At 47.6% G+C, this 13,386-nt stretch overlaps 1 protein-coding gene across 1 annotated transcript in view; it reads right to left on the bottom strand.

Moving 5' to 3' along the window:
* Positions 1–10,422, bottom strand: part of GNB5 (G protein subunit beta 5) — a 32,786-nt gene extending 22,364 nt beyond the window's left edge. The window contains exons 1-2 of the mRNA XM_061428740.1: positions 10,121–10,422; positions 591–727 (exon numbers count right to left, since the gene is read on the bottom strand). Coding sequence (XP_061284724.1) covers positions 591–727; positions 10,121–10,232 — 249 coding nt within the window. The 5' untranslated portion in view covers positions 10,233–10,422. The remainder of the gene's footprint in view (positions 1–590; positions 728–10,120) is intronic.
* Between the last annotated feature and the right edge of the window lie 2,964 nt (positions 10,423–13,386).

Raw genomic sequence — 13,386 nt, 5'->3', positions numbered from 1 at the left:
ACCATCCCGCTGAGCTGCCCCTGACTCCTCACTCTCAGAAACCATGTAAGATACCAAATATCCACTGATTAAGTTGCTAAACTTGGGGGAAACTTGTCATGCAGCAGTTTAATAAGTAATACATAGGCTGCAAAATCAGTGATGTGACCTATATAAGGTGACTGACAAAAATTATATTTCACAAAATACACAGTTTAAATGTGTTACTTAAGGTGTAAAAATTGCTAAACTCTTAAGCTGAAAGTAGCCAAGGTGGCACTTCACTTATGCCCTCAACTTGGGGGGAGAAAAACATCCTAATTTAAAAATGCTTTCCCTTACAAATAAGACCATGAAATATGCTCAGGAAGAAAAACTTTTGAATGGTTTGTCAAACAGAGTTTATAATATTTTAGTTACTGCCAATTGCAAATCTACCCAAATTAGTTAAGTTCTCAAGCATGCCAGAGAATTCTTAACGAGGTAACTGGTGCCCCTTGGCAAACAGGCAGAGTCATAACGTCCTGAGAGGGTTTTTGAAAAGGATGGCTCCTTCCCTTCAGCTTTACAACCAGAAGCATGCCCACCATCACCCGATGGGTGTGACGTACCTGAGAGGAGCTCACGAGCCTCCTCTTATCCTTGCACCAGTCCATGCACAGAACCTTGTTCCCGTGGCCTTTGAGGGTCCTTCTGGTCTTCATGACAAACTGCCCCAGGGCCTCCACGCGCTCAGCCACCTGGTGCACTGCAAGGACAAGGCGCGCTCAGTCCCGTGACCGAGGACCAGGTCTGAGCCACACACTGAACGGGAGGCTGTCAGGGCTCTTCCTCCTGCACTTTACCCTCAGGACTCGAGATGCTCTCTCTTTCAGGCTCAGCCCCCATAGCTCAGCGGGTGAAGAATCTGCCTGCATTGCAGGAGACACGGCAGATGCAGGTTCCATCCCTGGGTCGGGAAGATCCCCTGGAGGAGGAAATGGCAACCCACTCCAGTATTCTTCACTGGAGAATCCCATGGACAGAGGAGCCTGGCAGGCTACAGTCCAAAGGGTCACAAAGAGTTGGACACAACTGAGCAACTAAGCACACACAAAACACAGAAGGTAGAGACATGTTGTCATTTTCCGTGGGCTTCAGACTCTATGTTTATAACTTACGTAATATCATATATCAACTATGCTTCATCAAAAAAGACCCTATGTGTTTCAAGGCGCTTGCATCCATATATGCATGCTGAGGGCCTGAGGAAAGGACTGCCTGCTATCTGCAAAGCTTGACACAGAATCCTCCCACTGAAAGGCCACAGCTCTGCAATTCGGAGGCAGGCAGTGGAATGAGGTCACTACTCCCACCGATGGGCGAGGAGGCTGAGGCTCACAGAGGTTATCTGGCTAATACCAGTTCATACAACTAACTGGGAGCGAAGAAGGGGCTTGTGGCTCTCTCACCGACTCCTTTCCAGTCACAAGGACAAATGACCTTACAGAAACTGCCCCATCGGGTGCCGGGATGTGCCTCCACCTGCTCAACAGCAGGCCCGTGTGTCCTCTCTGGTCCCCCCACACCTGGCTCAGGCCTGGGATGTGGCTGGTGTCCCCTCCACATGCTGTTGGAAAGAACGAATTGACCAACCCAGCAAACAGTACCCCATGGATTTACTGAAAGCTTACAGTGCCGGCAGAGATCAAGGCAACATTCTATGGGTCTGAACCCATGAGGTGCAGGAAGTATGTACACCAGGAAGATGCTCCAAAAATCAATCCTTCAGGGGCTGGGACCACAGCCTTTATCATGAGGTTTAGGGAGAGCTTCTGAGGGGTTTTTAGAAATGCAGTCAACTGACGAGTCTTAAAAGGAGACAAGTTCACATGAAACAGCAGAAAGGGCCCCAGAAGCCATCCGGTCCATCCAGTCATCGAGGTGGTGGGGGAATCACATGGCATCTGCCCCTTGCTGCGCTTGCCTCCCCCTTCCAGGTTAGAGGCTGTGCCTGGGCTCCTCACCTCATCTCTGTCGCTCTTTCCGCCACACCTCTCAGCTGGGCCTCTTTTCAGGCAGGTGGGGAGGAGAGAAGGGGGCATTCTAAGCCAGGGGTCAGCCCCAGGAAAGCTGTAGGGTCTTGGTACAGACAAAGCATCTGGGGTGGAGAGGGACAAGGCACTGGCCCCTTCCTTCCTCACTGGGGAAGTGCCCACCTCCCTCCCGGGAAGCCCGGACCGAGGGGCTGACCCTGCAGTAAGCCCTGTGACAACAGTGCCCCTTCTTGGGAAACCCTTCCTTCTTCCTTCCCCTCTTCCCTTCTTTCTCTCTAAACACTTTCGTGTATAGTTCCCCAAAACAAGGAACTTTCTTACATAACTACTGTATAATGATCAGAGAACAGACACAACCTTATGTCTAATCTATAGACCTTACTGAGACGTTCTCCATTGTCCCAACGATATCACTATAGCAAAAGAAAACCTAAGATCACATGTTGCATTCAGTGGTCATTTTCTTTTGCCTCCAGTGATTTTGTTCCCCAGCTGGGCTTGTCTGACGCTTCTTCCAAATGAGCTTTGGGTAAAGAACATTGGCAGGAACACTGCGGACCAGAGATGAGGTCCTCCCCGTGCATCTGCCCCACCGGGAGGCGTCTGCTGTCTGCTGGTCCCTCCCCAGCGGTGCTTACTCTGATCACCTGGTCAAGGTGGCATCTGCCATGGTGCTCCACTGTACAGTTACCATTGTGCCTTTTGTCATGAAAAAGTACTTTGTGGGGATGTACTCTGAGAGCACATACATATCATGTTACCCCTCAAACTTGAATATCCCACTTTTAATATCCATTAATGATTCTTGCTTGAACCTGATTATTACGACGGCTGGCAAGTGGTGACTTTTCTAAATTGTTCCTTCTGCAGTTTTCAGTTGGCCTTCTAGTATACAGAGGAAGGTTCCCTCTTCCCCAGTGTGGGGAACTCATGGATTTACATTAGTGGGGAACTCATGGATTCTCACTTAATTCAAGAGGTTATAATCCTTTGCTACTATTTATTTGGATGCCCAACTGGGCCCTGATTTGCTCAGTGGGAGCCCCATCAAGCAGCAGAGACCTTCCCACACAACCACATCATCCTCTGAGAGCATCTTCTGGCAGGCTCATGTCCCCTCCATGCCCTGGCCCCAGAAGCAGCCACTTCTCCAAGAAGTCTTGGTTTCTTTTAGTTGTCCCATTTTTTATGATGAAAGAAAAGAGTACACAGGTTAAAAGTCTTTGTGAAAACCCAAGTTGTTAAAAGTGCTTGCTAAACTATAAAATGCTACATGAATGGGCAAATAAAACACCATTGCTTCTGTTAAAACACCACATTTTTTATTGCCATAAACAGCACATTAGTCTTTTATGGCAATGTTCTTCACAAAAACATACAGAATGCAATTTAAAAGCAGACAGAAGTTTTCTACTTTTTTACAAGCCTTTTACACAAGCTTGCCCCAGAGCTGTGAGCATATCCTAGTTGGTATTTCACTTTGAAACTTCGTATCTGTACTAGCGCTGCTTCCCTCCGTTCAGCATTAGGGCAATCCTAGCCATTCAATGTCCCTCTTACCAAAAAAGACTCACCAACCAAAATGGGGTCTCCTTACATAACATGAATTTGAACACACTCCAACTTATTAATTATTTTTTCTCATGACATTTTCTCTTCCTATACACAGATTCGCTCCCAACCCACTCTATCCTGCTTCTATCTGCCAAATCTTACATTCACTAAATTTGAGTTTAAAAAAAATTTTTTTAATGACATTAAAAACAAAAACCTGGAAATGAGCTGAATATGTCCTGTAAATCTTTTGTGGGAGCTTGGTTCAGGGCAGATGGGGTTTCTCCTTTGCCTTCTGATGAACTACCCCTTCAGGATTTAACTTTTTCTTGAAAAACAAAAAAGAAAAGAAATGATGAAGACAACCAGCTGGTTTCTATAATAAGAACTTCTAGAATATAATGATAACCTGTGAAGAAATTCCTCTAGAAGGTAAGTGGCAGGAGGATGGGGAGCTTTCTGCTTGGATCTCCTTGGAGCATGCACTGGAGCAGAGCCGTCAGGAGCCTGGGCTCTAGGTCACAGCCCCGTGCAGCTGCTCCACATCCATGAGCAGGGGCTCGCCTTCCTGCAACCTCATTTTCCTCATGGGGTTGTTGGCAAGACTATTCCAGTCAGGCACAAAGGAAGCACACTTAAAATATCCTTGAAAACAAATTATTGTTTGTTTTATAACAAATAACAAAAATAAATAAAAAATTATTAATATAGAACATAAGTTTAAAGATGAATGAGGGGTCTTAAACAGGAAAACAGAATTATTTTTTAAATGATCTTGATTAACTTTCTAAATTTTGCACCAATATACAGTTTCTGTGATGGCCACAATTTGGTAGAAGATGAAAGGAATCAAGCAAGAAAACTTAAACAAAGCTAATTTGTAAAAACTCATTCTGTCTCTACCCCAAGGCAAAATGGAGTGGGATGTATACAAAACCCTCAAACACCTGGATGGAAGGAAAATATTTACAATCACTTACCTCACTTATGTTTGTAATAGATTTTCTAATTGCCCCCAAACCATAAATTGGGCTTCTCTGGTGGCTCACATGGTAAGGAATCTGCCTGCAATGCAGGAGACATGGGTTTGACCCCTGGGTCAGAAAGATCCCCTGAAGAAGGAAACGGTAACCCACTCCAGGATTGTTGCCTGGGAAATCCCACGGACAGAGAAGCCTGGCTGGCTACATAGGGTTCATGGCGTTGCAAGAGAGTCTGATACGACTTAGTGACTAAACAACAACAAAACCATGTATTAGCCACAGACAAAAAACCTCCTCTCAAATCCCGAATTAGAAGTTGGAAGGGTTAAATCATGTATGGTAGAGCCTTTATGATGGAATAATATGTGATTTTAAATCATACTTTTAAATACTGACATTAAAAAGAACTATAAAAATGATACAAGGGGCTAGTCAATTCACTAGGTTCAATTAAAACTAGGCTCAAACGAAAAACCAACTCAAACTGTACCTGGGACAATTCCAAGCATGCTTATAAATATATACACAAAAGTGAAAACATAAGCTATAAAACACAAGATACTAAACGTGGTTACCTCTGGGTGGTGGGCTTACGGATGATGTGTTTCTCTGTATTTCTGAATCTGCTACAGTGGCATGAGCTTATTATGACAGTCTTCTAGCAAGAGGAAGGGGTGGGGAAATGAAAGGCAGGTTTGCTTTCTGCTCCTTCTGACCTAATAGGCCACACACACAAGAGCCAGAAGCAGATTACTCTGCTGGGAAACTCACTTTTTTAAAACTCAGTATACATAGCATATTTCCTCAGAACATGGAAAAAGTCAACCAATAAATTTGCTTCACACGAATCCAGAAATATGGTTTTCCTAACATGGGAACATCAGAATAGTCCAAGGCTACAGCCATAGAGCTTTTGAGATAAAACCTTTCACAATGTTGTATTTAGAACAGATAGAAAAGGGAATAGCACTGGGTGATAAACCCTGTGGTTTCCCATATTTTGCCTGGATTTGTACCTAGAGATGTTACATAAGTCTCTTTTTTTTGAGTTACTCTGTTCCTAGACAAAAATAGAATCTTCCCTTAAGGGGCTGGAAACCTGCATGGAACCCCCACACAGGCCCACGAGACCTTCACACATGTAGGCTGAAACGAACACAGCCTCCCTCTGGCTGTCTGCTTTCAGCCTGTCTTCCAGATCATTTGTCACTTTAATTTCAAATTAAGAACTCTTTAGAGTTGAACTCTCTCCTTTTTTTCCCCTTGATCTTAACTCTCATTCCAGTATTCACTTTTGATGACAAAAGCAGTAAATACACCAATGGGTATAAAGTTAAGAGTACTTCTACATCCCCCTCTACTCCCCTCTCTGGAGATAACATCTCCCATGCGTCCTGCCACACATTTAATGCATATACAAGCATCTCTTGTTTAAGTTAATAAGACCATGTTGTATACACTGTTGGGCACTTTGGTTTACTTACTTAATATTGACAACTTTCAATATACACACAGACTTAGTTTCCTTTCCCCTTTTTAATGTGAATTTCAGCTTTCTGAGAGATGGCCTAGCATGGTGAGAAGGAGAGCTACTAGGAGCCTGGTGTCTACTCTGCATGTTCTCTGAGAGTAGCTGGATAATCTCTGGGAAAGCCCTGGCCTTCGGCTGCTTCTTCATTCACAAGGAAAGGGGAGAGGGGTGTTGGGAGGGGAAGAAAACTTTTTGTGCTTGAAGACTGAGGTTGAAGCAGGTGACCCCTGTAGTTTTAAGAGTTGTATTATAGCCACATCCCCCAAAGATGTTCACATCCTAATTCCCAGAACCTGTGAATATGTTAGCTTCTGTGGCAAAAGGGACTTTGACGATGTGATGAAGTTAGGGATCTTGAAATGGGAAGAGTATCCTGGATCATACAGGGGGGTCCAATGTAATTAATTACAAGGGTTCTTATAAGAGGGAGACAAGGGGTCAAAGTCAAAGAAAGAGATGTGATGACAGAAGCGGAGGTGGAGTTTTATGGAGCTACAAGCCAAGGCATGCAGGCAACCTCTAGAAGCTGGGAAGACAAGGAATGGACTCTGCCACAAAGCCTCAGAAGGAACGCAGCCCTTCTCACCGCTTTTAGACTTCTCACCTCCAGAACTGGTAAGAGAATAAATTTATGTTGTCTTAAGCCACTGTGTTTATGGAAATTTGTACAAAAGCAACATGAAACTAATACAAGCTGTCACCTCACGGTTCTAAAATGCCTGAGAATCAGGTGAGGAAGCACCTATTCAGGGGGGAAGGTCATCAGAAGGTCATGAGAAGGTGATGAAGGTGAGGATGGGGAGAAGCAGGAGGGGCTGGAGGAGTGAGGGGAAAGGCAGGGCAGCGGCACAGGGCCTGGGGCTGTGGAGTTTGATGGAGGCTGGCTTGCCCTTAGGTCACCCATAAGAACCACTTCCTGTAGTTACGAGTTGGCCCAGGCTTTGACCTGGGGATGAGGGTCCAACGGTCTGGATGCTGGTCTGAGGGTCAGAGGGAAGGGAGCTGAAGAACTGAGTCTGGAATTAAGTTCACTTTCCTCCATGTTTATGCTCTAGTTTTGTTGTATTGACTTTTTTAAGGCAAGAATTTGGGCAAGGTAGAGCAAACAGAAGGCTGACCAACTGTTGCAGTTTGCCCAGGACTGAAGGTCTTCCCAGAATGCAAGGCTTTCCATTTTATAAAATCGAGAGTCCCAGGCGTGCAAAGATGACTTGGTCACCTTGGCTTATGGCTTAAAGATCCTTCCCAGACCAGGACAGGGGCTACAGGGTCACCTATAACAACACCAAAACACAAACACACACACACTCAGGAAGAGGCTGAGAGACTGGAAGTGGGAAGAGCCCAGCGACCCAAGATCAAGGAGATCTCTAAGGGAGAGGCTGCGGTCAGAGGAGCTGTGCTGTGATTCCAGGGGTCTGTGATGGCCTGAGGGGCCAGTGTCTGATGAGGGTCACCCTTGTGGATCCTGAAGACGCCAGGGATGGGACAGGGCTTAGAGTCAAAAGGAGGACTTGAGCCATGTGCCGAAGTCCTCAAGAAAGGAGGGAGCCTGGCTGGGAGGTCGGAAGACAGTAGAACAGAGGTGAGGGGAAGAGGGAGGTCAGCTGAATGCTCAGAGACTCAGTGGAGCAAGGGTTTAACATGAGAGTGAAGAGAAGTGGTCCAGAAGCTGCAGAGGGAATAAATGGGACCCTGGCCACATGATCTCTGATCTTTTCTACTCAAAAATTCTGCCATATACAGGTGGGGATAAATCCTTCTGCTGTGGGCTCATGATTTGACCCCGGTTTCTGAAAGCCCTGCATTTTGGGCAGGACAGGGGTTCCCTGTTGAAAAGCTGCATTGTAACCATCTCTCTGTCTCAGGCAATTTACCAGATTCACAGAAAAGGCTGAAAAATATCCCAGTGGGCAGCCTGTACTGTTGAGTAAAAGAGTTTCTACAGAATGCCCTCTGCACTGAGCACTAACATATTTGGTAAAACAAACAAACAACAACAACAATAAAACAAATTGAAAGTGAGGCTGGGCTGGAATCCCAGGGCCTCTACTTAGTAGCTGGGATCATTTGGTAAATCCTTTCACCTCTTTGGGCTTCCCTAGTGGCTCAGACGGTAAGCGTCTGTCTGCAATGCAAGAGATCTGGGTTCGATCCCTGGGTTGGGAAAAATCCCCTGGAGAAGCAAATGGCAGCCCACTCCAGTATTCTTGCCTGGAAAATCCCATGGACCGCGGAGCCTGGTAGGTTGCCATCCATGGGGTTGCAAAGAGTCAGACACAACTGAGCGACTTCACTTTCACCTCTTTATGCCTCAGTTTCCTCATCTGTAAAATGGAGACATCAGATGACCCAGAGGCACTAACACCTCGGGGTGATGATGCTCGGGGCATCATCACTATTGTCTGTGGAGCATAGGAATTTGCAAAGGGAAATGGGACAGACCCATCAGCCATTCCCTACTTCTCTGATAACAGAACCCAACTTTGTTTGGGGATGGCAGCCTGCCCAGCTTACTTCCTTTCTCAGCCTCCCTTGCTGTAGCCATGTGACCTAGTTCTGGCCAATGAAGTACAAAGAGAAATATGTTGGGGAGAAAGGAGGTTTATGAAAAAAACTTTTGCCTTCCCGAAAAGAAGGAGAAACAGAGGCTGGTGCCCACATTCCCCCTTCTTCCAGCCCTGGATACAAAGGTGATATCTGACGCTGTGGCAGTTATATCATAATCACAGGGCAAACACGAGTGGCTTAAGCAGTGGAAAGAAAAGAAGCACGGGTTCCTGATGACACGCTGGGCACCTGAACCAAAGCAGGCGATTGCCTACCCTGATTCTTGTTAAGAAAAACAACTCCCAATTTACTTAATTACTTTGGGGATTATAGCTAATTGTAACTGAATATATTTCTAAAAGATATAGGGGCTCAGCTTACTTATTTAAAGGAGGCCCCTACAAAGGCACAACATATTTGAGATTCTGGTCATCTACTTCTATCAAGAGGTTTGTCAAAGAAAGAAATCAGGTGCTGAAGCACCTAGCACTAACCTCATTTTTTTTTTCCAAAGAGGATGCAGACAGGGTGGTACCAAAATGGCAGGAGCACAACGCTTAGATGTGCCTGAGGGTGCCTTGGAAAGGTCCGGCTCAGCAGAGGAGCTGCCACCCTCAGGGCTGAACAAGCAGATAAAGCCACTTCCCCAAGCCTGGCCTTAGCCCAAGCCCCGACAGAGTAAAGGGAAGCCGATTCCGCCAGGAATCATGTCACCAGGCTATTTAATTGCTCACTCATAAAAATCACAGAGCTGGTTCTGCATTATGGTCGTGAGTAATAATGTAAATTTATTTAAGACTGCTGCTCCTCTTTTATGCCAACCACACCGCATCCAAACAAAAGCATCTTAACAACCTCAAATGAACGAAATGTTTGCGTTTAGTAAGCCCCTCTGCTTCCTTTCCCTGTTTCCACCCTCAGATTGGAAAAGTGAGATTTTAAACCAGAGTCTGGTTCCTTACAAAAGCAAAACTGAGAAAAAACAACAGTGATGGAGAAAGTAAAATGACAACCGAAAAAATCCCCAAACCAAACCCCAAACCAGGAGTTTCCCCTAGGCCGTGTCCACAAGAGCTCGGGCGCTTGCCTCCCCTGACAACCCCCTACACCCCGCTCTGCTTGGGAACGGGAAGAATGAGATCAGTTTGCTTCGTCCAGGCAGGTGATGACGATAACTGGTCCCACGATCCCCCGTCAGGAGGACAGCGGCCAGGAGCTGCTCCGCCCAGAGGCGGGCTGGCTTCCGCCAGCGGGCGGGGGGCTCTAAGAGGTGCTGGGAGCCCGCGAGGGTCCGGCTCCGGCCCCCACAAGCGCATCCGGGGGATCGGGCTGCGTCTCAAGCGGCGCCGGGGCGCCGGGCCCTCAGCCAGGGCGGCGGCGCGGGCCTGACTCCTCCATCCTGCGCTCCCGCCCCCGGACCCGCCCCGCTGGTCTCCTTCCCACCGCCCGCCTCCCGGCGCGCAGCCCCCGCCGCGGCCGGCACTCACACTCCACGTCGTGCAGCTTGGCCCGCTCCTCCTCCAGTTTGCCCTTGAGGCTCTCGGCCTCGCTCTTGAGCGACGCCAGCGTCTCGTTCTCATGCAGCCCGTCGGCTGCCATCTTCGCGCGGGGACGCGGCGGGAGGGAAGCGGGGATGCGAGTTAGCAGGCGGCGGTGGCCGGGCCGGCTAGCGGGCGCCCAGCCGCCACCGGCGCAGCTCCAGTCGCCTCCCCGAGCGCGCCCCGCCCTCCGGCGCGTACGCCGCCGCTGAGAGCCCGGCTGCGGAGGCCGATCCTCCTCCCTCTCCGCGGGCCGCAAGAACAGCGCCACCTCCGCGCCCCCGCGCCCCCGCGCCGTGCCCCCGGCGACGCTAATGTTAGCGCACAGCCTGCCGGCACGCGGGAACGTTGTGCCCATTTTGCTGGTGGAAAAACCAAGGCTCGGAAGTGATATGCGACTTGCTGAAGGATGCGCAGTTAGTGAAGGCCAGGCTGGGATTCCAACCCAGGACTGCTCCTGCTCCTGGGAGTTTGGCGAAGTCCCAATGGTAGAGCCCTTCCAACGCCCCTTCCTCTCACCTCCCCTGTTTGGGACTTAATGTTTAGGTGTGCCTGAGGGTAAAATAGGAAAAGGAGTACGTCAAGACTGTATATTGTCACCCTGCTTATTTAACTTATATGCAGAGTACATCATGAGAAACGCTGGGCTGGAAGAAGCACAAGCTGGAATCAAGATTGCCGGGAGAAATATCAACCTCAGATATGCAGATGACACCACGCTTATGGCAGAAAGTGAAGAGAAACTAAAAAGCCTCTTGATGAAAGTGACAGAGGAGAGTGAAAAAGTTAGCTTAAAGCTCAACATTCAGAAAACTAAGATCATGGCATCTGGTCCCATCACTTCATGGGAAATAGATGGGGAAACAGTGGAAACAGTGTCAGACTTTATTTTGGGGGGCTCCAAAATCACTGCAGATGGTGACTGCAGCCATGAAATTATGAGACGCTTACTCCTTGGAAGGAAAGTTATGACCAACCTAGATAGCATATTAAAAAGCAGAGACATTACTTTGCCAACAAAGGTTCGTCTAGTCAAGGCTATGGTTTTTCCAGTAGTCATGTACGGATGTGAGAGTTGGACTATAACAAAATTTGAATGCCAAAGAATTGATCCTTTTAAACTGTGGTGTTGGAGAAGACTCTTGAGAGTCCATTGGACTGCAAGGAGATCCAACCAGTCCATCCTAAAGGAGATCAGTCCTGAATATTCATTGGAAGGACTGATACTGAAGTTGAAACTCCAATACTTTGGCCACCTGATATGAAGAAGTGACACATTTGAAACGACCCTGTTGCTGGGAAAGATTGAAGGGAGGAGAAGAAGGGGACCACAGAAGATGAGATGGTTGGATGGTATCACCAACTCGATGGATGTGAGTTTGAGTAAGCTCCAGGAGTTGGTGATGGACAGGGAGGCCTGGCTGCAGTCCATGAGGTCACAAAGAATTGGACATGACTGAGAGATTGAGCTCAACTGAACTGATACAAAAATAAAGCTAGTTCTGGCTTCTGAAAAGCTCTGGGGTCTTTGCCCGTTCTTGGTTTTGCTCTTCTCTTATTCACTACAGAATCAAGTCCCTGTCCTGGGGGGGGCAGTCAAAGGAAGTGATGATGGGATCAGGGACCCACAAGGACCCAGACTCAGGGCTTCGGAGCCCCTGATCAGTGATCTCAGACCGGTCGCTTATGACGGGTCACTCCACCTTAGAATGAAGGGCTGCTGCAGTTCCCTCAGGGAAGCGAACTAATGACTTTGTGGCAAACTCAAGCATCTGCGCTTCCCAGTCCCTTTCGTGCCAGGCACTGTTCCACTGCTTTACATTAGTAACTCACGACAGTCACCCTGTGCCAGGCACTGTTCCACTGCTTTACATTAGTAACTCACAACAGTCACCCTGAATGAGCACTGTTGTCACCTCTGTTTTACAAAAGAGGCACAGAAAAGTGAGATGATTTGCTTGGTTCACTCTCCCAGAAACAATTTCAGAGTCCTTAGGACAAAATATTAAGAACACAGGCTCTGTCTACATTCCACTGCCTGGGGGTCAATCCTGGTTGTGCTGTTCGGCCTTGAGTGGCTTACTCAGTTTCTGTGTCTCAGGCTCCTCATCTGTAAATGGGGAGAACACCTTTCTCATAGAATCCTCATAAGGAGTGACTGCGTAGAGCATTCAGAGCAAAGCGTGGCACACAGTTATGTGCTCCTTGATATTATGAAGGCTACCTGGTACATGTGAGCAATTAACAGGAAGTATGAGACCGTGGGTCATGGGGACACCTCTCACAAGGCCGTCTCAGAAAGCCTGGGAAAAGCAGCATCCTCGTATCACCTCTTCAGGACTTCATGGCCCATCGCGGGATACGTGTGCCTGACTCAGGGTCTGCGTGTTCGTGAAGACCTGGGGTGAGTGGAGCTTCATACTGGAGTGTGCCCTCTTCTGAAGGTTCTGTGTAAAATAACCCCCAAACATCCTCCAATCTAGGGAGTTTACCATCTGGAGAGGAAGCCAAGGAATGCTTTAATGTCTGGCAAGGTTTGCAAGGGCTTCCCTCATAGCTCAGTTGGTAAAGAATCCGCATGCAATGCAGGAGACCTCACTTGGGTTCCTGGGTCAGGAAGATCCCCTAGAGAAGGGAAAGGCTACCTACTCCAGTATTCTGGCCTGGAGAATTCCATGGACTGTATAGTCCATGGGTTGCAAAGAGTTGGATGTGACTTTCACTTTCAAAGTTTGCTAAGTGCCTTCCATTACTTTGCTGTGCACTGCTTTTTTTAAAGTGTAAGTCAGAAAAGTTATCTGCTACATTTCAGCAGTGGTGGAGTTAGAGGGTTGCCCCATCCATGAAAAGTACCCACTGGGGGCTGTGTCTACACAATCCCAAACACCCAGATTAAAAAGTTAGCTGTTAGTCATTTGGAGGTCTCTACAGTCAAAAGAATCTGTCTGAATATTTGGGAACCTTCCAAGTGCTCGTGGTGGAGCAGATGACAATCCTCTGAAGAACATCTGCAGGCAGGGTTCTGACCTGGGAAGAATCTGTGATGCTACAGAGGACCTGACATCTGGGATTCTGGGCTCCAATCTGTCCAGGGAATGTAGTTTCAAGTAGAGAAAGATTAACACATAGTACTGCTCCAGGATGGTAGGGCCACCAGAAAGCAGGTTTAAGAACTGAGTGTCCTCAGCTTGCAGTGTGCAGATCCAAGTTTAGAA

The sequence above is a fragment of the Bos javanicus genome, chromosome 10 (assembly GCF_032452875.1).
Source record: "Bos javanicus breed banteng chromosome 10, ARS-OSU_banteng_1.0, whole genome shotgun sequence".
NCBI classification, from domain to species: Eukaryota; Metazoa; Chordata; class Mammalia; order Artiodactyla; family Bovidae; genus Bos; species Bos javanicus.
Note: the sequence above shows the minus strand (reverse complement) of the source record. Positions and strands in the feature narration are given on the sequence as shown.